General features: G+C 44.1%; 1 protein-coding gene across 1 annotated transcript in view; it reads right to left on the bottom strand.

Moving 5' to 3' along the window:
* Positions 1 to 23016, bottom strand: part of LOC310775905 (protein NLRC3-like) — a gene marked incomplete at both ends in the record, with an annotated part of 60679 nt that extends 37663 nt beyond the window's left edge. Inside the window, 2 exons of the mRNA XM_083636029.1 lie at positions 3401 to 3476; positions 22943 to 23016. Coding sequence (XP_083492155.1) covers positions 3401 to 3476; positions 22943 to 23016 — 150 coding nt within the window. The remainder of the gene's footprint in view (positions 1 to 3400; positions 3477 to 22942) is intronic.
* Between the last annotated feature and the right edge of the window lie 307 nt (positions 23017 to 23323).

Raw genomic sequence — 23323 nt, 5'->3', positions numbered from 1 at the left:
ACTGAAAATGCACTCTCAAATGAGTTTCTCTCTCTGCTCGACTGCCTCAACATCACACAGCACGTTCACTTCCCTACACATAATAAAGGCCACACTCTAGACCTTGTTTGCTCTACTCCATCCATCACCCCCCAAAATCTCTCCGGCCTAAACCTCCATGTTGCCGATCACCTCGCTGTCCTCTTCTCTGTTCCTCTCCCCACTACCTCTGTCCGTACTCAACGTCCCATCTCGTACAGAAAGACAAAAAGCATCTGCACCATGGACCTCCTTCATTCGCTCAGCCGACACACCACCCCTGACCCCCTTATCCACTCCACCGCTGAAATGGTGTCCTCCTATAATCAAATCCTCTCATCCACCCTCGACCATCTTGCTCCCCTCAAAACCCGTACGGTCTCCTTCACCCACACTGCCCCCTGGTACACACCCCAGCTCCGGTCCATGAAGGCAAAAGGTCGCCAACTTGAGAGACTGTCGAGGAGGACAGGTCTCATGGCACACTTTGAGGCCTACAAGGACCACCTCACCACCTACCGAGCTGCCCTCTGTCAAACAAAAACCGACCACTACTCACACCTCATTGCCAACGGCGAAGGAAACCCCAAAGCTCTCTTTTCCACCATAAACCGACTGCTCCAACCCCCCGTCAGTGCCTCCCATTCCTCATCTTCCTCTGATCTCTGTGACAGATTTGTTGCCTTCTTCCAACGCAAGATCGACACAATCTACAAACAGCTCCTACCGCCAAATTCATTGTCCTCCCCCAAAACTGACCCTGCTACTACCCCAACCCTTCCTGCCTCCTCCCCCACCCCCCAGCCATCCTCTGTCCCTACCTGCCCCTCCCCCCCACTCCATTGCTCATTCCCCGCCTTTATCCCCCTGGATGCAGCCACCATCACCAAGCTCATCTCCGGCGCCAAAGCGTCCACCTGTGCCCTGGACCCGATGCCCACCTCCCTGGTCAAGTCCTGCCTACCCGCCCTCTGCCCCCTAATCACTGCAATTGTCAACTCCTCCCTCACTACCGGCTCCGTTCCCCCTGCCCTCAAAATTGCTGCAGTCACACCAGTTTTGAAAAAGCAGGGCCTGGACCCCGACAACCTCAATAACTACCGGCCCATTTCCAACCTCCCCTTCCTCAGTAAGACTCTAGAACGAGCCGTCGCCTCTCAGCTTCAATCTTACATGTCACTCCACAACCTGTCTGATCCACTACAATCCGGTTTCCGGCCTAAACACAGCACAGAGACAGCTTTAATCCGGGTCATAAACGACCTACTCCTGGCAAACGACGCTGGTAACATCACCATCCTTGTCCTCCTCGACCTCTCAGCAGCCTTTGACACCATTTCCCACTCTATCCTCCTCGACCGCCTCGAACATACTCTGGGCATCACTGGAACCCCTCTGGCCTGGTTTCGGTCATATCTAGCCGACAGGCTCCACTACGTGTCCCTCGGCGGGTGCCGATCTGCTTCAGCCCCAGTCAGACAAGGTGTCCCTCAGGGCTCCGTCCTCGGTCCATTCCTCTTCACCACTTACCTCCTTCCCCTCAGCCACATCATCAGGAAACATGGACTCAGCTACCACTGCTACGCCGATGACACCCAGCTATACATCCACACCAAACCTTCTGCTCCCCAGCCCCCCCACTCCCTCATCACCTGCCTCCGTGAAATTAAAAACTGGATGACCACTAACTTCCTCAAACTAAACAGCAATAAAACGGAACTCATAGTAATTGCACCCAAGTCCACTCTGCACAAAGTCAGCAACCTCATCCTCTCCATTGACGGCTGCTCCATCTGCCCCTCCTCAGAAGTCCGCAACCTGGGGGTCCTGCTTGACCCAACCCTCTCCTTCCAATCTCACATAAAATCTGTCACTAAATCTGCATTCTTCCACCTCAAAAACATCTCACGCCTCCGTCCCTCTCTCTCTGACACCTCCGCCGAAACCCTGATTCACGCCTTTGTCACCACACGCCTGGACTACTGCAATGGAGTGTTGTTCGGGGTCCCCGCCAAGACCCTTGCCCGGCTGCAGTACGTGCAGAACTCCGCTGCCAGGATCCTCACACGGACCAAACCCTGGAACCACATCACCCCCACCCTGCAGCAACTCCACTGGCTTCCCATAAAACACCGTATCACATTCAAAATTCTCCTCCTCACTTATAAATCCCTGCATGGTCTGGCCCCCTCATACCTATCTGACCTCCTCCACCCATACACCCCCCTACATAGTCTCCGTTCCTCCGACACTGGACTTCTCACCATCCCCCGCACAAATAGATCCACCATTGGTGACAGAGCTTTTTCTGCTGCTGCACCTAAACTCTGGAACTCCCTCCCACTTCCCATCCGCGACTCCGGTTCTATAACCATTTTCAAAAGCAAACTCAAAACCCACCTTTTTCGTCTCGCTTTCCCTGAGCATAGCCTGGGCTCAGCATAGCTCTACTGCTCCCTTTTAGCCCCTTTTCTTTCTCCTTTTTCTGCCTATTATGTCTCTTTTAGTGTGTTTTGTTCTTATTGTACAGTGTCCTTGAGTCTGAGAAAGGCGCTTTTAAAATTGAATTTATTATTATTATTATTATTATACAACAATAATAAAAATGGCAATAATAATAACATCTGTGTGTGTGTGTGTGTGTGTGTGGGGGGGGGGGGGGGGCTGTCTATATGTTCTCTGTGGGGAGGCTCACTCTCCCACACTTTGAAAACCCCTGGGTTAGCCATAACTTAGTAACTCCTAACCATAATAACTAGTCGTGACACCGACATCTTTTTTGTAACAGGTTGATTTCACTTGATGAAGAACAAGGTGTTTTTGTGTTGTCACAGGGTGATACTGTTTGTGATTGACATGTGATTGTCAGGGACCCCCTTGTTTACTTATTTCAATTTACGTCTTTGCAGCAGGGGGTCAAACAGGAAGTGGCTTATGTTAGTTTATTATGACGTGGTATTTCCGCTGCGGCTCTCTCTGCCTTTTTGCTCTGCTAGTCTGATCAGGAAGCCACGTATCGCTCCTGTTCTCCAGTTCTCTATTGATCCCTCCATTTCCATGTGTATGGGTGTGACTGTGTGTGTGAGATATTATTTATAACTAGCGTCCCTAATCTACTGGACGGGAGCTGCTGATGGCCAGCTTCCATACTACCGACTGAGCTGTCGATGAAAGAAGCCGTCTATAGCTGTCATCGCTCCAGCCTGTTAGCAGGTGAGCTGCTCCCATTCATTTTGTGACTTCTTGTTTGATGTTTCTGTGCAAAGACGTTCTGTGTTTTTGTGGCAGGTTTGGATTGTCTAGACACGAGCTTGATCCTATTTTGAGAACCAGACCTGTCACAGTGTGTAGCTGAAGTAAAATGTGTTATTTCTTTACACACCATAAATATGGAGTCCAGGTCTGTTTGATGCTCCTGGGCAGACGGATCACTGGAAACCTCTGATCCGTCCTCGACTCTGCTGAGAAGACATGATGTATTAGGTCATATAATGTCTCTCTCACACTCACACACACACACACACACACACACACACCTCACCTGTAAATGCTGCTCTGATTGGATGTGAGGGAAGATCAGACCAATTCTATATCTGTTGACAGTGAATCTGACAACAGCATCTGTTGTAATCATCCGTTTTAAATAAATACCTCTGATCAGTAGACTGCTGTCCATCTTTGAAGCTATAAGGTGGATCCATAGACCAGTCACTCTTCATAGACACACAGCTGGGCTCAGGGGAGTCTGCTCTCTGCTGCTTCATCCTGACAGAAACATTATGAACATTGTGAAATGTGAAGGTATCTTTGTCTTTATGAAGAAGAAACTCAGGATGGGCTCTTCACAGGTTAGTCGGTTCAGGAGAGGCAGGCACACAGACTGCTGGTGGTTCAGTCGGGAGGCTGGTAGCTAGGCTGAAAATCTATGATGCTGAGGACGTTCTCAGCATCTCAGGTAAAGAGCTCCTCAGCCAAGGCTTAGCGAACACTTGCCCACAAGCCATATTAGCCATCTTCAGTTCTCTTGTCTAGAGAATGTTGTAATGCTTCCAGACCCTCCTCATATGACAGAGATAAACAAAAACAGCATTCAATTAAAATAGAATTTCGTTTTTTTTTTACCTGGACCCCTCTCCTCACATTAATTATGATCTGACGACTCACCCAGTGATCTCCGCAGCGTTTCTGGCCGTCCTACGCGTTGTTTTGAGATCAATACTCTCCAATCCAGTCGTAAAATAGAGCTCCGTGAGGGCCAAGTGGCAGCCTGTCTTTCCTGCATCTCCAGTTTTATTCCCGTTTTCACCACATATCGTCATAATTTCATACCTCAACAACCACCAGACTGATATTTCTCACAGAGCTCTATTTTACGACTGGATTGGAGAGTATTGGCACATAAGCAATGTCATATATCTAATCTCATGTCCATGTGGACTTCAATATGTTGGAAAAACGTTACGACAAATAAAAACAAGGATTATTGAACACAAAAGTGCAATTAGGAGAGGAGACGAAAAATCCTCTATTGCCCGTCATTTCAGAGATGCTAACCATCCTATTTCCTCTCTCACGTTCTGTGTTATTCAGCAGTTAAAAGCACCACGTAGGGGAGGGAATATGGAACGTCTTCTTCTTCAGGCAGAGTGCAAATGGATATTCTATCTCCAAACTCTGCATCCAAAAGGTCTTAATGAAGAGATGTCACTAAATTGTTTCATCTAGAACAGTGGTTCCCAAACTTTTTAAAGTCATGTACCCCCTGGAGCATTCAACCTCCTGTCGTGTACCCCTAGACCTCCACAGACGGGCAACTCTCATTATGATGTTAAATATGAAGACATGACAGTGTTTTTAACAATTTTGCTGTTTATTCAGCCTCATAAAAAGTCATCTTAACAAATGACATGTGCATTTCCTCAAGCACAATATGAACGACTTCTCTGGAAAAGTTATACATAAAATATGAAAAAAATATCCTCATAACAGACATGCATAATACCTAAAGCACAAACTTCTCTGGAAAAGTCTCAAATAAAATATGGAAAAAAGGGTCCTCTCATAACAACTGACATGCACAATACCTCAAGCACAGTATGAATGACTTATACGGAAAAGTTATAAAATATGGAAAAAGGTTTTCTCTTCATTCAGCCTTGTAAAAAGCCCTCTCATAACACAGGGATGCAAACAAATTTGCTTTTTTTTTTAAAGGTGACACACACACACACACACTAGGGCAGGAACAAACAACTTTGGGGGCTTTCCCCCCCAGCATTGTCTCAGCCATATCTGCAGCAGCGGGGAGAATTAGGTCCTCCACAATAGTGTGAGGCTTCCCAGCCTTAGCCACTCTGTAGCTCACCATGTACGACTTTCTAGCCCCTTCTTAGTAATGTTATCTGCCTCTGTTATACTTGTCTTTTGGTTGAAAGTTGTCTCAGCTGGCGCTCAAAAAACTCCCGTGGCTTGTTTTTCAAATGAGCATGGTTAGTTTCCAAATGTCTTCTTAAGAGCGAAGGTTTGTGCGACAGTACTTTTGCACATACAACACACTGGGGTTTAGAGGCATCCTTACTCCCAATACAAGTGAAGCCCATAGTAATGTAGTTCTCGTCATATTTGCGCTTCTTTTTAGCGTTAACTTCCCTGTCTCCTCTGGACTTTCCTGGGACATCTTGGGCTTCGGGCTCGGATTCACCATCACTTTGACCAGCGCAAGCACCCGTGTTGACACTAGTAGCTGCGAGGCTAGCACCGCTAACGCTACTGTTTGCTCTGCTAAACATCGCTCCACTTGAGGCCCTGGATCTGCTTTGGACCGCCAGGACTCGGCCTTCACCTGCTGTGCTGTTTTGAAAGGCAGTTTCTACTGCTCCCGTGGACATGGGACGAGGTCTTTTAGAGTTCCTTTTCAGCCAATTCTCCATGGCTAGGCTACAGGTCTCCATTCACTTTCAGCGTTTTGCACGGCACAGCTGTAGTCTGTTTTGACGTCTCATCACCCCTTCCTCCGCCTCTCATTGGCTAATACTCGTTACATTCGTTGGTAGAGCCAATCAGAGGCAGAGTAGGGCGGGTCTAATCAGAATGCCGGTGTGTGTGTGTGTATAGTGTGTGGCGGGTCATATGTGTGGGTTTAACTTTGCCGGAGGGGGGGAGAGGGGGGGGTCAGATTTATTTTGGCGTACCCCCTGTAGTACCTCCACGTTCCCCTAGGGGTATGCGTACCCCAGTTTGGGAACCACTGATCTAGAACATTGGGCTAGTATATGCGTGTCTGCCATAATCAGATGTATAGCTTGTTTCTTTCTCTCAGTCTTTGGACTTTATATTATAGTATTTTTGAAATTGTCAATGTACTTTAAATAATTACTATTAATCTGGAGTAAATCAGGCTTCTTCTCGGTTAACCTCAGAGTACGCTGTTTTTGTAACCATAGCTTTAGATATCATACATCCTTTAAATGTCTTGACATAGCCCTGTAACATGAATGGATCCATTCACAGATTGACTCTGCCTCCAATCTATAAATAGAGCACAGGTGTAAGGGCATCAAAGATCTATGGAAGAAGAAAAATGTTGCTTTTAAATCAGGCGACACTGATCTCTACAAAGCATGCAAGTATGAACTAAAGAAGGCAGTGCGTAGAGCCAAGATACAGTATAAAAACAAACTTGAAAGTAAGCTAAACTCTAATGACAACAGGAGCATGTGGAAAGGTATGCAGTTAATTACTAACTATAAAACAAAACCGGTCACCATAGATCCTGACCCTAATTTGCCTGATGAGCTGAATAAATTCTACTGCAGATTTGACACCAGCTCAGCCCCTCTGCCTCATCTTTCTTCACCGCCTCCTGAGGATGCTACACCTCCTTTTGTGATCACTGAGCATGAGGTTAGGAACCTTCTGCGTAAGCAGAATACTAGGAAGGCTGCAGGCCCTGACCTCATCTCACCTGCTACCCTGAAAGGCAGATGGCCTGGCGCCTATTTTAACTCACATTTTTAACCGGTCTCTTTCAGAGCAGAGGGTCCCCGCATGTTTTAAGACTGCTGTTATTGTCCCTGTGCCCAAAAAATCCAATCCTAACTGTTTGAATGACTACAGACCTGTCGCGCTAACATCTGTAATAATGAAAGTCTTTGAGCGCCTTGTCTGTAATCACTTGTCTGATGCTGTTGTTCTCGAGCCCTATCAGTTTGCATACAGGGCGAAAAGGTCTGTTGACGATGCAGTGTCACTATGCAACAACTTGGAGTTGAATGCCTCCAAAACAAAAGAAGTAGTCGTGGACTTCTGTAAGAGCCATGATGGCCACCTTCCTCTGGTCATAAATGGCCAGGAAATTGAACAGGTGGAGCACTACAAGTTCCTGGGCATCACCGTCTCCTCCACTTTAAAGTGGGAGGTCAACACGACAAAAGTGCTGAAGAAGGCACAACAGAGGCTCTTCTTTTTAACACGCTCACTGCCATTGACGAGATATCTCGGCTTACAAAATCCAACGGTTGACTGCCAATGACGAGATATCTCGGCTTAAATTTTTTTTATTTTTTTTTGACGGTGGGACGTGGATCAACGCCCCCCACGTCTCCTATAAAATTATTGGAGCCACCGAACGTGTACAACCCATTCCACCGACCCACTAAGTGGCGACAGTGCTCTCCAAACTAGAAAAAGCAGAGCCAAAACTGCAGGGGAACGCGCAATGAAACCATTCTCATACTGTAGAATGGATTGGCGAAAACGCTTTCGCTTTCGCGCTGATTGCTGGCGGTGAGGGATTGCAAATTTGCATAATAGATTACGGGTGGAACACACTTTGAAACACGCAGCATAAATAAGACCAGAATCGCAAAAGCTTCATCAAAGCTCTCAACCGAAACCGCAAGAAACGAGCAAGCCCATGCAGACTTGCCCAGCGGCCGCCAGCAGACAGGCACAGCAGCAGCAGCAACAGAAACGAGCTTGTGACACGCCCGCTGCAGCCAAGAAGACACACACGGAGGGAGGAGTTTGAAGGAGAGGGGTGTTTCCTGCTGTTATGGAGGAAATTACTGTTCAAAACTATTGTTTAGATGTCTGACGTCTTACTGATGCCAAAAATGAATGGTTAAAGTGACTGTTCTATCGAATTTCACAAAAAGCTATTTATCTCAGCTTAAATTTTCAGACGCTGAAACCATGCTGTATTCAAGTGCTAATGCCTACATAACTACTAACTCTACAAACTAACTCTTTTAGACAGAGAAAGCACACATTCTATTAGTTCTTTTTAGATATTTTGTGTTCACAAAATCTTAGCAGAAAAGAATCCTCAGGTCTTGAAAGATGAGCCAGAATCCTCAAAAAAACCCTCTGGCAGAAGCTACCTACAGTAAAAAAAAAAACGGCTGGCAGTGAATGTGTTAAGACAGTTGAAAAAGTTTTCTATTTCTCGTGAGGGAATGATGCAATTTTACCGTGCAGGTATTGAGAGCATCCTCACTTTTGGAATAACCGTGTGGTACGGAAACAGCTCGGCTCAGGATAGGAGACGCCTGAACAGAACAGTGCGTACGGCCTCCAAAATCATAGGACAGGAGCTCCCGTCCCTTACTGAGATCTACTCCAACAGACTCAAGAAAAAGGGACAAGATATTCTCAGGGCCCCTTCTCACCCTGCCAATTATCTTTTTAATTTTCTTCCTTCTTTTAAAAGGTTGAGAAGTATCAAAAGCAGAACAGCTAGGTTTTGTAACAGCACCTACCCCGAGGCTGTCCGTGCTCTCAACTCTTAATGTGCTGCAGGCTCTATTCAAGTCTGACACAGACAGATATTCTGTGTGACAGCACTTCATTTTAACGTATATTATCTTAACTTACCACAGCTGGTCGTGGTTCTGTAACCTCCCTGTGGGAGTGTTGTTTTACTTTGGTAAAATTGTATTTTGTATTTTGTACTTTATGCATTTTGTCACTTTTATCTCTTCTTTTGTCGGAATGTGTGCATCGTATGTGAGGGGAATTGTATGTCTTCATGTTTTGTTGTGTTCTGTGATTGAGCTCACTAAACCAAATTCCTATCAACGATGAATAAAGTATTGAAACCTGAAACTTGTGTGTGATTTGCCCTTTAGGCAGACTGAAGATGGCTTTGTAGCCGAAACGTTTCTGTTCAGTTTTCTTTCTTTTGTTTCACATGGTAGCACCTTTGTATTGTTTTGTATATTCATTTATGGACCATTAAACATATGGCATCTTCACATCCGTGAACCTTTGGAGTGGACATTCCATTTTTTCTATCAGTGTGCGAGCTTCTCCTGGTTCCTTCTTGACAATTCTTTGGCCTACGCACCTGATGTGAGTGTTTCTTTGGACTTGTAGCAAGAGCACAAACACCCTATCTCATTTTTGCTTTAATTCTAAGAGTTCAAATAGTTCTTCTGTGTCATGGATTGTTTGCTGGAAGCCACGGTATTATCAATCAGGTGAAGGGTACATGGATCGCCTGCACAGCACATGCTGGCAAAACAATAGGACGATGCCTCCCTCTCTCGCCGTGTAGAATAGGCTATTAGGCGACACTGTCAGCAAAAAAACAAACAGAAAAAACATTAGAACGAACGGCACGCCTATTTTCAGTGTAACGTTTGACGTTACATACAAATGTTCTGCTAAATAGTAGGATGCAAAAAACGATTGGTTATCATCGTAATCTACTGCAAGCTATCAGGACTAACGTTACACACACACCAAAACAGTATAGTAACGTATTGTTATTGTTACACGTATCGTTGTATCACTTTGAAAAACATCATCACATAATTATTTAATTTATTTCCAGACGCCACTCTTCTAACACCAAAACAGTATAGTTACGTATTGTTACATGTATCGTATCGCTATGAAAAACATCATCACATAATTATTTAATTTATTCACTCTTCTAAGACCAAAACAGTATAGTAATGTATTGTTACACGTTCTGCTATTACAATACTTACTCGATGCTGCTGGCCTTGGCCTCGTTCCTCTGTATATTCAGCGACTTCTTCAAGAAGAAATTGGCCTCTCGCTGTAGCAGAGCGATCCATCGGAGCACATTTGCGGCAGCGGGACAATGCAGAATTTGTCCCCGGGACGGGCAGCCTCGGGGCCGGGCTGTGGTTAATCTCCGGCAGCCTGTTCAACTGCCTCTCCTTCCATACGGCGCAATTCCTCTGCACTGTAGTCTGGCTCATATGGCGTTAAGTAGCCCTGAATGTCAGAGTTTATTAGCACACTTTGGAAATCGTCTTCATCCATATCAAACTCTTCAATTTCAGCAGGAATATTTCCTTCAGCCATGGTTGAGTCATGGTGAGCTAAGTTAGCTAGCAGTCGATGCAGGGCTGAAAAGATGGCTGACGGAGTGTTTTGATTTTGGAGCTGTGGAGGCGCGTGGGGGCCCCCTAGAGGCGTGCACACACACAAAAGAGTTGTAGTGTTAAGCTGCAGCTCTTCCGCATGTGTGGTACACCGCTCTGACGTGGTCGTGACGTAAAACGCGTCAGAGCAGTGTACTAAAAATGTGCATGATAAGGGAGTATAGCCAAGAAGGTTTAGTGAGGGGAGGTAAAGGCTGCCCATCTAATCATACTACTGACATTGTAATGATACAAATCTGGTTGAAAATCAGTAAAGCCGTCCTTTAAGGGATAGTGCGGATTATTGGACATAAAGTTGTATGAACTTCATACCAGTTGTAGAGTGTATGGGGAGCTGACATGCTGATCCATGAGTCCCGTGGGCAGAGCTCTAGCTTGATCTGAGTGGAGAAAAACTAGTCCCGACGGACATTCTAGGGTCACGGAGTTATCAAGTTTTACTCCTAAAGAAAGCATGCATGTGTTGACATCTCATTTCAACAATACAACCGCAGCCTTGCTGTTGATCAGACCGCGCTATTTATTGGCACTACTTTCTGGCTCCGCACTGCATCCACCGTGATCACTAGAACGCTGTGTACAGGTGTTTCAGACACAGCGCGCTCTGTAAACAGGCTACTAAAACATACTAAACATGTCTGACTATGAAAGCAATGAAGATATGCCGTTTACACCAGATTCGAGAGGATGTCTTTATGAACCTGAATACACAGATGAGGAAGTTGTCAGATCGACCTAGAAGGGGCAGAGAGAGAGAGACGGAGCAAGAAGACGCAGATCGACAGAGTTGGACAGCTACTGCTGCCGAGTAGCCAATATAGGCTATGTATTTATTTATTTATTTTTAACTGACAACATTGTTAGATTTAGGTTCTATAGTCTCTCGTACCATGGGATTTGGTGCAGCAGTACTCTTTAGTACATGTCTTTTCCTCTGCTACAATACGTGGAGGTAAATAATCATTTTATAGGTGAAATGAGCACCGTACACTCAATTGTTTTATCCTCGCTGGCTTTGTGTTTTGTGTGTGCCCTCTTTTCTTGTTCGATATGTGTATATATATATATATATATATATATTAGCAGGGCTCGACATTAACGGCTGCCCGGTTGCCCCGGGCAACCAAAAAAAACATGGGGCAACCATTTCTCGGTCTTTGGTTGCCCCAGGGGCAACCACGATTTAACATGCAACAAAATATGTACAGCAGCAAACAGCAAAATATACACCAAATAAATGTTTTAATACTTGTTGTGAGTGACATATATGTGACATTTTATTGCTGTTACAATCGAAACGATGTTACTAATTACCAGTCGGAACCTACGTGATGCATGCTGCACGTGCGGTATGTTTAACGAGTACTGACTGGGACAGGTGGGGCTGCTCGCACACAATCACAGCGGCTGCAAGACGCAAGAAGAACCTCGTCCGCCCGCAGCCCCGCACAGAAACAAAGGACGAGGAAATTGTCATTGAGGTGAAATACCCGTGCGTCTTTGAACGGGACGGAAAACGAATGCTATACTGCAAAGCATGTAGCCTACAACAAGCGCTTAGGTCTCATATGCTTCCCGCATCGGCGAGTGTCCACACGGAAAAGTGAGTTAAATCAGCAGACGCGCCCCTCCACAAGGCTGCTGTGCAGACGGTTTTCGCCTGGCTGTGCACACCCCGAATTGTGTAACTACGTGGACGCGGCTGGGCGGACAAAGTGGAGTTTTCAAGACTCCAGCTCACTTCCGCGAGCAGAAACCCACACACAGTGTATAAACGCTCCACACGTTTCCTCGTCAAGATTCAGTGTCTCTCATTTCCGTGCGACAGCCCAAACTTCAAGCATAATTCCAGCATAACGCTATACTGCAAAGCATGTAGCCTACAACAAGCCTACAACATACACCTCGATCAGGACATCCTTCAAAAACGTTTTACCACCGCGTATATGTGCTGAGAAATGATTTGCATCCCTGGCCTGTCAGCCTCTCATACGGGGTGAGAGAGAGAGGGATTGCAGGGCCGCTTCTGGGCCTTTTGGGGTCCTATGCAACATCAGAGTGGGGGCCCCAAACCACTGTCATCATAGTATCCCTGAATGAACATGAGGAGGGCAGGCCCGGCGTTAGGGGCGGGCCTGACCGGGCCGGGCCCCCCCATTTAACAAACTGGCCCCCCCATTCAATTTTTTTTTTTTTTTTTTGCTAAAAACGTTTTTCCGTTTTAAAGTTTAACATGGAATCTGGCTGTCATTAGGCATTGATTAACTCAATGCTATTGCTAACTGTTACTTTGAACATCCATTTGCAATGATTCTGGCTGGATATTAACTATTGTAAATTTGTCACAATGAATGCAATTTGTGCACAATGTGTAAATACACTTAATATTGATTGTTTAGGCCTAATTATTTGTAAAGTCACAACACATTAGAGATGTGTGTAGTTCTTCACAGATTTAGCCTCTTCATTTTGCTCTCAAATGCACCAGGTTGACGAATTTTACTTTAAAATGTACAAAATCTTCTTCCGGGGGAGAATCCCCCCGGATGCCCCTTGGGTAGCTTGGCCCCCCCAAGCTAGGGGCAGGCCCCCTCTGTAACTTGGGTCTGGAGCCGGGCCTGGAGGAGGGTAGGCTACTTAATTATCAATAACGCTTTTAATTAATAAATTAAGCACAATATGAACAATAACTGTTGAAAAATATATGAAAATGAAAGTTCACAAATATTAGTTAAATCATTTTAGTGCAAATGCATTATAAAAACAAAAAATAAGATTTGTTTAGAAAACGAAATGACACAAATTTATTATTATTATTATTATCATTATTACTACTACTACACCCGGTGCGCACACTGAATAGGCCTATTATACTATACTATAGATTATTATACTTACTTTTCTGTCACATCGTCATTATTAAGCCGGCTTATGACTGCATAGTATCTTAATTACTCAAAATATAAAGCGACTAAAATTGGGCAACCATATTTTTATTCGGGCAACCAAAAGCTCTTGCCAGGTTGCCCCTCCGGCAACCACTTTTAAAAGTTAACGTCGAGCCCTGATATTAGGGATGTCCGATATTATCGGCCTACCGATATTATCGACCGATATTGGCATAAAAAAAATCGATATCGGAAAATATCGGTATCGGTTTTCATGCCGATTTTTTTTTTTTTTTTTTTTTTTTTTTTGGCCACTGAGCAGATCCACTGGAGCGGTTGGGGTTAAGGGAATTGCTCAAGGCACCTCAGTGGTGGTAATGAGGGAGGGGCAAGCGCTGCCTTTTCACTTTCCCCACCCAGATTTATCCTGCCGGTCCCGGGGATTGAACCGACGACCTTCTGGTCACAAGCTCGCTTCTCTAACACTTACAACTTTAACACAACATGCATATTATATATTAAACTCTTCAGCTACATTAACACATTGAGTGCCACAGCGCTTCAGTAAAATTGTCTGGAGCCTGTGCCAGATTCACTTCCATTCAGTTGAAAACAGCTATAGAATTTTTTCTATTATGGCTATATTAACGGGGCTGGACTTTAATGAAACATTGAACACTCCTGCTTCTTCCAAAGAAGAAATTTTGTTTCTAGACAGTTCCTTTATGAAATGACAGCCTCTCAAAAAAGTGCACTTTCAAGGGTTTTCTGTCGTTTTTTTTTTACTTTCCAAGATATAGTCCCTTTTATGAATACCTTTTGCACTCTAATTTCGAGCACATTCACTGACTCTGGCTGGTGTTTTCTGATGTGGTGGCGTGTGGTGTGGTTTCTGTGCAGCCTGTGTGACACACACACCTCCCCCCCCCCCCCCCCCCCCTCTCCACCTCTGAGCTGCGGGCTCCTCCCCACACGCACAGAGTTTGTTTTTTCGACTCGTTTTTGCCCCGGACAGATCCCAGCGCCCATCAAGGAAATGATGCGCGCTGGCAAACGCGACTGAACGAAAAGGCTTGGCCGTTCGGCTTCGGATGCTGGCTTTCTAGGAAATCGTGTGGAGATAGATAGAAGCATAAGAGCTCAGTTGTGAGCGCGGATGCAGCCGAGCCCACTCTCCGCTGTAGACAGAGCAATATATACGGCTCTGGCAGAAAGCATGCATCGGTTTCCACGGCTTTCTCCGCTGTCTCCTGTACAAAGTAAAGGATCTGAGGTGGGTGGAGCAGCTCCTGTGACGATGTTTAAGGTGGCGCCGTGTGATCCCTTGAAGGGATTCATGCTCACTGGCTAGGTACGACCTTAAACAGCAGAATTATGGAATAATATGAATTATGATTTTAGGACGTCCACAGACGTCCTTGGCACTCCTCGTTACTTTTTTTTAGGACGTCCACAGACGTCCTTGGCACTCAATGTGTTAAGCTACATTATGTAACTTGTTACGTGAAATTTTGGTGGGAAAAAAGCCCGCTTATATCGGTATCGGTTGATATCGGTTGATATCGGTATCGGAAATTAAGAGTTGGACATTATCGGATATCGGATATCGGTAAAAAAGCCAATATCGAACATCCCTAATATATATATATATATATATATATATATATATATATATATATATATATATATATATATATATGTATATGTGCGTATATATATATATACGCACACATATATATACCATGTGTGTGCAGTCATTTTTCGCACCGTTTTGCATGGCCTGTCCTGCTGCCAAGTCCGACCCACACTTCCCTGCTTTGTTTAGGCCTACCTACAAATGTTGGCTTGAGACAACATTTGACCTGCTGTTACTTTGGTGGCAGTGCCGCTGATATATAGACTTGATCTATATTTATCTATATTTATTTAGACACATAGACTTTATTTGGGTGACCCGTCAAAGTAAAGTCTATGTGTAGGAAACACTGATGTGATTATTTGAAGGAAGAAACTCAATCCACATCATTTGAAGGATCAGACCAATAACTGATAACTGTGAATCTGCCAACAGCATCTGTTGTTAGTATCAGTTTTAAATAAATACCTCTGATCAGTAGACTGCTGTCCATCTTTGAAGTGAAGAGGGTGAGTCATAGACCAGTCACTCTTCATGGACACACAGCTGGGCTCAGGGGAGTCTGCTCTCTGCTGCTGCATCCTGAGAGAAACATTATGAACATTGTGAAGGTATCTGTGTCTTTATGAAGAAGACAATCAGGATGGGCTCTTCACAGGTTAGTTGGTTCAGGAGAGGCAGGCACACAGAATGCTGCTGGTTCAGATGGGCTGGTAGCTAGGCTGAAAATCTATGATGCTGAGGAAGCTCTCAGCATCTCAGGTAAAGAACTCCTCAGCCAAGGCTTAGCGAACACTTGCCCACAAGCCATATTAGCAGCTGCCTGTCTGGACTCATGACTAGGAGACCTTCCCTAACAAGAGGCATCAGGGGTGAGTGCCTCAAGCTCCAGACACACCTGGAGAACTAGAAAGGACTAGTGGCAACTAATAATAATAATAATAATAATAACAATAATAATAATAATAATAATAATAATAATAATAATAATAATAATAATACATGGCATTTATATAGTGCTTTTCTAGAGCTCAAAGACTCTTAACACTATACACTGAGGGGTGGAGTTAGTGAGACAACAGAGAGACAGACAGTGGACAAACAAGACACAGAGCCCAACCGATGCGTCACCTCACGTCTGCTGTGTCGGGGCCAAAAAGTTGTCATTGCATCACAAACACAACAGCTGACGGGCAGCTAGTACGTTTTGGTGGAATTCAATGTATATATATTAATAGAAACGAATAGAAAATAGCTGATTAATAAAATGTGTGCTGGTGGAACGAAATTCTACTTCTTCAAATAGAGCAGCATCACTCATCGCCTCTCAGTACGGTGCGTAATTACGCATGCAGTATATTACTGCAGCGGAGATAGAAGAGAGCCCGAAATTAAATAAGCATACAGACGTTTGAGCAGCAGCCCTTTTTCAGCGTGTGAAATGGCAATAATACACAGGTGATTCACAGGTGGGCATGAGCACGTTATTTGATTTATATGCATGACAGCCTCACATCTCACTCTCTCTCCCTCCCTCTCCCCATCTAGGCTATCTTTTCTCTCCCTCTTTCTCCCTCTCAGTGAAGGAGGAAGCTGCTGACGTGACGCTGTGGTTTTATGGGCATGACCACACCTCCACAATGCTTTTGGGCATAAACAAGCCTATACAGAGATGTGCGCCGAGATGACGTGAAGCGCAGCGGGCCGAAACGTCCACAATTAGGGCTTTGCACGGCGCAAAACGGGCGCTAACGAAAAAATTGCTGCCGTCAGGAAGATAGAGCCCATTAGAGATGCGCGGATGAGCTTTTATGCCATCCTAATCCACGTGTATGCATGAACCATCCGCCCGCCATAAATCCGCGCAAAATTATTTCATACTATTTATAGATCCGCGCCCGCCATGCACCCGACGCTATAAACACTATAAAACGCTATAAAAGGAGCGAACTTACGGTTTCTGCTGCCGTTGGTGCGATCGCTGCAGTCCAAGACTCCAAATAAACTTCCATGCTTTATTATGTCCAGTCCACCACTTGCCCTCCTGTAGTTTACTCGGCTAACGCTATAGCTTTAAGTTTAGTTTACTGGATTGCCTCATTGTATGGGAAAATACGAACGGGTCGTCTCGTCAAACACGTCTTCAGCGGAGTCTCCTTTTTGAGTGTGACATCATTGACCATATATGGATGAGTGGAGCCTAGCACATGGCTGTATTGTTTGGTTTATGGCCGTGGGTCCTTTGGGGGATCTACAATAGGCGACTAAGAATGTGCCTGACGAAAAATGTAGCTTAAAATACGTTCATAGACTAGAGAACGTAATTAATATTATTGTTCCTCATTAATGATACATCGTTTCAACCGCCCGCAACCCATCCGCTATTAATCAGAATGTTTATTTTTATGATCCGGCCTGCGCGCGGGGCGGGATATCCGTGGTCAGCGCGGTTATAACTGCGGCCCGGGCATCACTAGAGCCCATAGACTTTACTTGGGCGACCAGCCCAAGTAAAGTCTATGTGTAGGAAACACTGATGTGATTTGTCATGGGGACACCCATGCCCTATAGAATTATACTGTTGAGTTGGTGTTTGCTTGTGCCATTTTATTCATTGTAGTCTGTCTCACGACAGTGGTGCAGTTGGTGCTAATTAACACTTGATAATTCTTCATTTAGGCCTGGTGTGTGAAACTGTGGTGGGGGAGTCCACCCTCATTGGAAGAGAGGGGTAGTGGATTGTACCAAGTGATTTGAGTAGAATAAAATGTATGTCTATTTTGAGTGTCTTAGAACATTGATTGGGACATTGCAATATATTTGATTGGTCATCCAGTTATTCAGTGATGCTAATGTAACAAATTATTGTATGGAATGTAATCATTGATGTGTTGGTTCTTTAATTGACACTGATTGTCAGTCCTGTGTTTGTAGGAGGGGCTTGGGCTATTTAACAGGCAAGCACCCGTGTGAGAGAGTTCACTTTTTCCATTATCCAGGAATGGACAGGACTTCTGGCCTGATAGCTACAGTAGGGCCCACGTTTTGGATGGGTATAGCCTAGGCTAAGGGTTCCAGTGTAAGTTTTGGTGTCTTCATTCTGGTTTTGTTCTGAGTTATTGTCTTTTGCTTTCAACCCAATTTAGTATGTTTTCCCCCTTTTGTATTTTTGTTGCAACTCAAGATGGAAAGTGCCAGTTTCCCCACAATAAACATTTTGTGGTGAACTTGAAGCCTGCCTCTGCCTCCTCTCCTGTTCGCCATCCTCACATGATTATTTGAAGGAAGAAACTCAATCCACATCATTTGAAGGATCAGACCAATAACTGATAACTGTGAATCTGCCAACAGTATCTGTTATAATAATCCGTTTTAAATAAATACCTCTGATCAGTAGACTGCTGTCCATCTTTGAAGCTAAACGGGTGACCCATAGAGTGGTCACTCTTCATGGACACACAGCTGGGCTCAGGGGACTCTGCTCTCTGCTGCTGCATCCTGAGAGAAACATTATGAACATTGATGTTGAAGGTATGTGTGTCTTTATGAAGAAGACAATTTCATGTTTTTCATTCTTGTTTATGTTCCAGGACTGAATAATATCTGCTGAAACCATAACTGACAGCTTCAATGCTGCGCTGTCCGGCAGATCAACTCTTTGTTCGTCTTTGGGCTTTTTTCTGTGTGGCCATTTTGCCTTTATTTGATGGCAGATGCTATTTGCACCTGGGTGTATTATTATATTATGAATTATGAATTATATTATTATTAGATAGCTCACCCCAATTCAGAAAATGATTAGAATGTATTTTATACTTTACATTTTAAATATAACTAAAAACTTCTAGAGCACAGGGCCTAACAGTTATTTAGCAAATAAATAATATGCTTCATGAAGATATTACTCCAGGACAACACTCCAATAAGTTTGACAGGCTATACATTTTATTGGTTGCACAAATGTTTCAGGCCAGATGCCTTCTTCAGTGTGCAGAGTGGCAAATCATCTGACTGTCACAGTTGATGCTTATCAGTTATCAGTCATCAGGCTGACACAGCAAAAACACACATGACATCAACAACAACACTCCAACATTAAGTAGGCTATATATTTTTACAATGCAAGTTAGCTTATTTTCTTCTTCTTCCACTTCCTATGTATATATATATATATATATATATATATGTAGATATATATATATATATATATATATATATAAAATTACATTATTTTCCATAATTCTATGTTAATCCAGAACAATCTCAAGAAACTTGCAAAAAGCAAGATAACATAATTGAGTCCCTTTGGCTCCATTGTGTCATGGAAATGATTATTTTTGCAGAATATCCCAGCAAACATTTTCACGTAGAACGACGGTCTTCTGCATGTCAAAACAACCAATATATATTCTCACACACTCAATCCTGTCCCTCCCCACAACGTCGAGACCGCTCCCACAACGGGTATATTCAGCTATACAGTATGTGCACAGTGTGCATTCAGCTGCGTAACATGGTATGTCCAGGTTTGACATTTTTCACTACATAAAAAAAGTATGACTACATGCAGGATTTGAACTCAGAACTCCAGAGTGATAGCGCTCTAACTTACCCCCTGTGCCATGGATTTGGTGGAGTTCAGTATGCACTTTAGACATATAACATTTACTTTATGTCGGCCGGCGGCCGCTGTTTAGCTTTATCCAGTGTGATGATTCCAACAATGATGAGACACGTTATATATTTGATACATTCAAAAAAAGAACTTAGGCAACTTCAGCTCATTCAGAATGCTGCTGCTAGAGTTCTAACGAAGACTAAGAAAGCTGATCATATCACTCCAGTTCTTAAGTCCTTACACTGGTTGCCAGTGTGTCATAGAATAGATTTTAAAATACTGTTATTAGTCTATAAATCACTTAATGGCCTAGGCCCTAAATACATAGCTGAATTGCTCCCACGCTACGAACCGTCTAGAACTCTTAGGTCAGCAGGGTCCAGCTTATTAACTGTCCCTAGGATCAAATCAAATCATGGGAAGGCCGCATTTACCCACTATGCTTCTGCTAGCTGGAACAAATTGCCTGAAAACCTCAGATCTGCCCCAACCTTACTTAATTTTAAAAATAGACTAAAGACTTTTATGTTTACCGTCGCTTTTAACTGCTGACAGCTATTTCTCAATCACTATCATATGTGTGTCTAGTCATGTTTCTTATATAGTCTATTCCTCTATACGTTTTTAGCTCTTTTTGCAACTGCTGCGCCTGTTGCTTAATGCACTTTTTATACCCTTTTTTTTTTTTTTTTTTTTTTTTTTAAGTTTTGTTGTGGTGATGCTTTTAAATGTCCATGTTATTCTCTTCTTCTATTCTTTTATTTTCCTGTCAACCATTTTATGTGAAGCACTTTGAATTGCCTCTGTGTATGAAATGTGCTATAAAAATAAACTTGACTTGACTTGACATGTACAATAATGTAACCGACTATTATATCAACGCCGGACCCATGAGAGTTCTTACGCTGATACACTACGTTACTGCATGCTGCAGATCTCTCTCTGGGTCTGGGACACTTTCCCTCAGCCGGCTGGTTATGGGAGGGAACCGTTCACTTGGCCAGTCATATGCCAGTGATGGATTCAGTCCTCTCCAATCAGTAAGGACTTTGCGATCAGAAACCACGGGAGGCGCAGCCCATTTTTCGAACCGCTCTCTCACTCATCGGTGCTACGACCTGTCACTCATTCAATTTCAACCCGCCTTCAAAACCAGTAGTGGCTGTTAACTGGCACAGACTCATTTATGTAGTATGCGGTAGGGTTGTGCGATGTCACCAAAATATCCATCATGATTGTTTTACAGTGAAACATCGTTTTGAATGATGGCATCGTCATTTATGCCATCCGCCGCTGCAATGCACGTTAACAGCAGGATAGCTGAGCTCTTCATGAGACCGACAGGCAGGCTACTACTGCACAGAGCCAGGTGACTCAAGCAGTGTGTAACAGCTAGCAGTAGCTGCTGTGCTCTCTCAACTCTCTCCAGTCTCCTCAACTTGCTCTTATTAGGTTCAAAAGTCCACGCGAATCTAACATTATATCCGCCAGTAATTCTGTCAGTTTTCTGCCAGCTAGTTAAATTCAACACAAACGCACATGTTGTTGGTCAGGATCTGTAACGTTAACGTTAGCCTATTTGTTTTGCGCCGTTCAATATTGCTAGTGCTGTATCAACTTTCACTTTGGAAACAGGCGAGTTAAATTCACATTTGAAGACTTGTACTCACTTTGGGTTGTAAACAGGAAAGAACGTGAAGTTTCTTCTTTGTCTTAAAAGTTATCACAACAAAAGAACTGACTTCTCATGTGCGGGGGACGCCCCGGCATCATTAAACAAGCGCTCCCAGTGCAGAGAAGCAGTAGAGCGGAGGAGGGGAGGCTTCTCTGAGTCTGAACTGGGTGCGCTCGTTTAATGCCGCCGGCGTGTCCCCCACGCGTCACGGTAAGTGGACTTGGCCTCTTTTATTATTAAAACGGCACACATTTATTTCGAACAGATAATTAATCACGATGATCCGATGTAGAAGGCTCAGAGGTCGATGGGGGGTCGGCCAATCACGATGGTCGATGCCATCGTCCATCGTGCCAACCCTAGTATGTGGAGCGCAGCGATTCAACGTAATATTTGAGTCTGGGGAGAGACTATCAAAGTTGCCCATCCCTGATCTATGTACTGTATTGTATTTGAGAGAAGCCAAATACACATTTCCACTGAGGTGGACAATAAAGTCAATACACCCCTAATCCTAAAATACAGAAAACCATATTTGCATATTTATTTTGAAAAGGATGTTAATCTTTAATATGTACAGGTGGACCCATAGAGCGGTCACTCTTGATAGACAGACAGCTGGGCTCAGGGGAGTCTGCTCTCTCCTGCTGCATCCTGATAGAGACATTATGAACACAATGAAGGTAATCTGTGTCTTTATGAAGACAACCCTGTCCTATTCTATTCACCTTATGTTCAGACGGCAGTGGGCCAAATTCTTCCGGGTCGTGTTAACACGTCCGGCGATCACGGCGCAAAATGCAAAAGAACGTCAGAAGAAGAGAGTTGTTTTTGTAGCGGACAGTGCAGGGGGTAAAACAAAGAACGTAGCCTACTACTTTGAGCTCGGTACACAACAAGCAAGCGGAGTATCCACTGTTAGCCACGTAAGATAACGTTATCATCGACAATGACGAGCACTTTCTTGTAAAACACACCTGGACTCAAACAAAGAAAGCTTCAGATGGTTTTCTCTCCTCCGAGCGCAGCGCGAGCCATTTACGTCTATAAGACCTGCAGACGTTAACGTAATTCTCTGGAATGCGAGACTTAACGAGCCAGTTACATGGCATTGCATTCTTAGACATTGTACATTGTACATTGTATACATTGTACATTGTACATTGTATGTACAACATACAAATTTTATTTGGTATGTTACATACAATTGGCTAAATTATTAGTTAATTCAGAGTTAGATGATATTGGAGCAGACGCCTTTTTCTTTTTCTTTTTTTAGCCGGAAGTCGTCACACGACCACACAACCGGGTCAAATGGGCGTGGCTACATAAGGTGAATACTATAAGAATGAGAAGTAAGTGTGTGTGTGCGTGCGTGCTTGCGTGCGTACGTGCGTGCGTGCATGCGTGCGTGCGTGCATGCGTGAGAGAGCAGAATTTTGTCTGGCCACAACTTTGCCGTTTTACATGTGATTGGGCTGTAACTTTGAGGAAGTGTAAACAGCACCTGTGCGGGAGACCTGAAGGGACCAGATTTTTTTATTAGGTAATTGTCCTAATCACCAAATGATGATGTGATGTCATTTGAGCAATGATGTCATCACCATCATCATGTGTCACTGCTGAGCTGTAATGATGTCACTGCTGAGCTGTAATGATGTCATGGACAGTTAGAGATCCTCATCTCACCTCTTAGCTTTGGTCGGGCTGTCATGTTCCTCAGACAGAGACAGCCGCTCCTCTCTCACCTCACACTCACTCATAGTGCATGGAGCCAACACCTTTATACACACACACACACACACACACACACACACACACACACACACACACACACACACACACACACACACACACACACACACACACACACACACACACACACACACACACACAGTTAGCTGGACCCATCATTACAACAAGCTTTCAAGATTCAATATTATTTGAATAGCTATAGTGAATAGCGATAGCAGCAATAACACAATATGGAACAGACAGAAAGACAATCTTCAAGTTATAAATTATAAAGTGCAAAGGAAAAGTATTTTAAAGATACTTGGGGTCCACCGA

The sequence above is a fragment of the Poromitra crassiceps genome (assembly GCF_964638095.1).
Source record: "Poromitra crassiceps genome assembly, chromosome: 4".
In the NCBI taxonomy this organism is placed as follows: Eukaryota; Metazoa; Chordata; class Actinopteri; order Beryciformes; family Melamphaidae; genus Poromitra; species Poromitra crassiceps.
The sequence above is the reverse complement of the archived record's forward strand: the minus strand, read 5'-3'. Positions and strand labels throughout refer to the sequence as shown.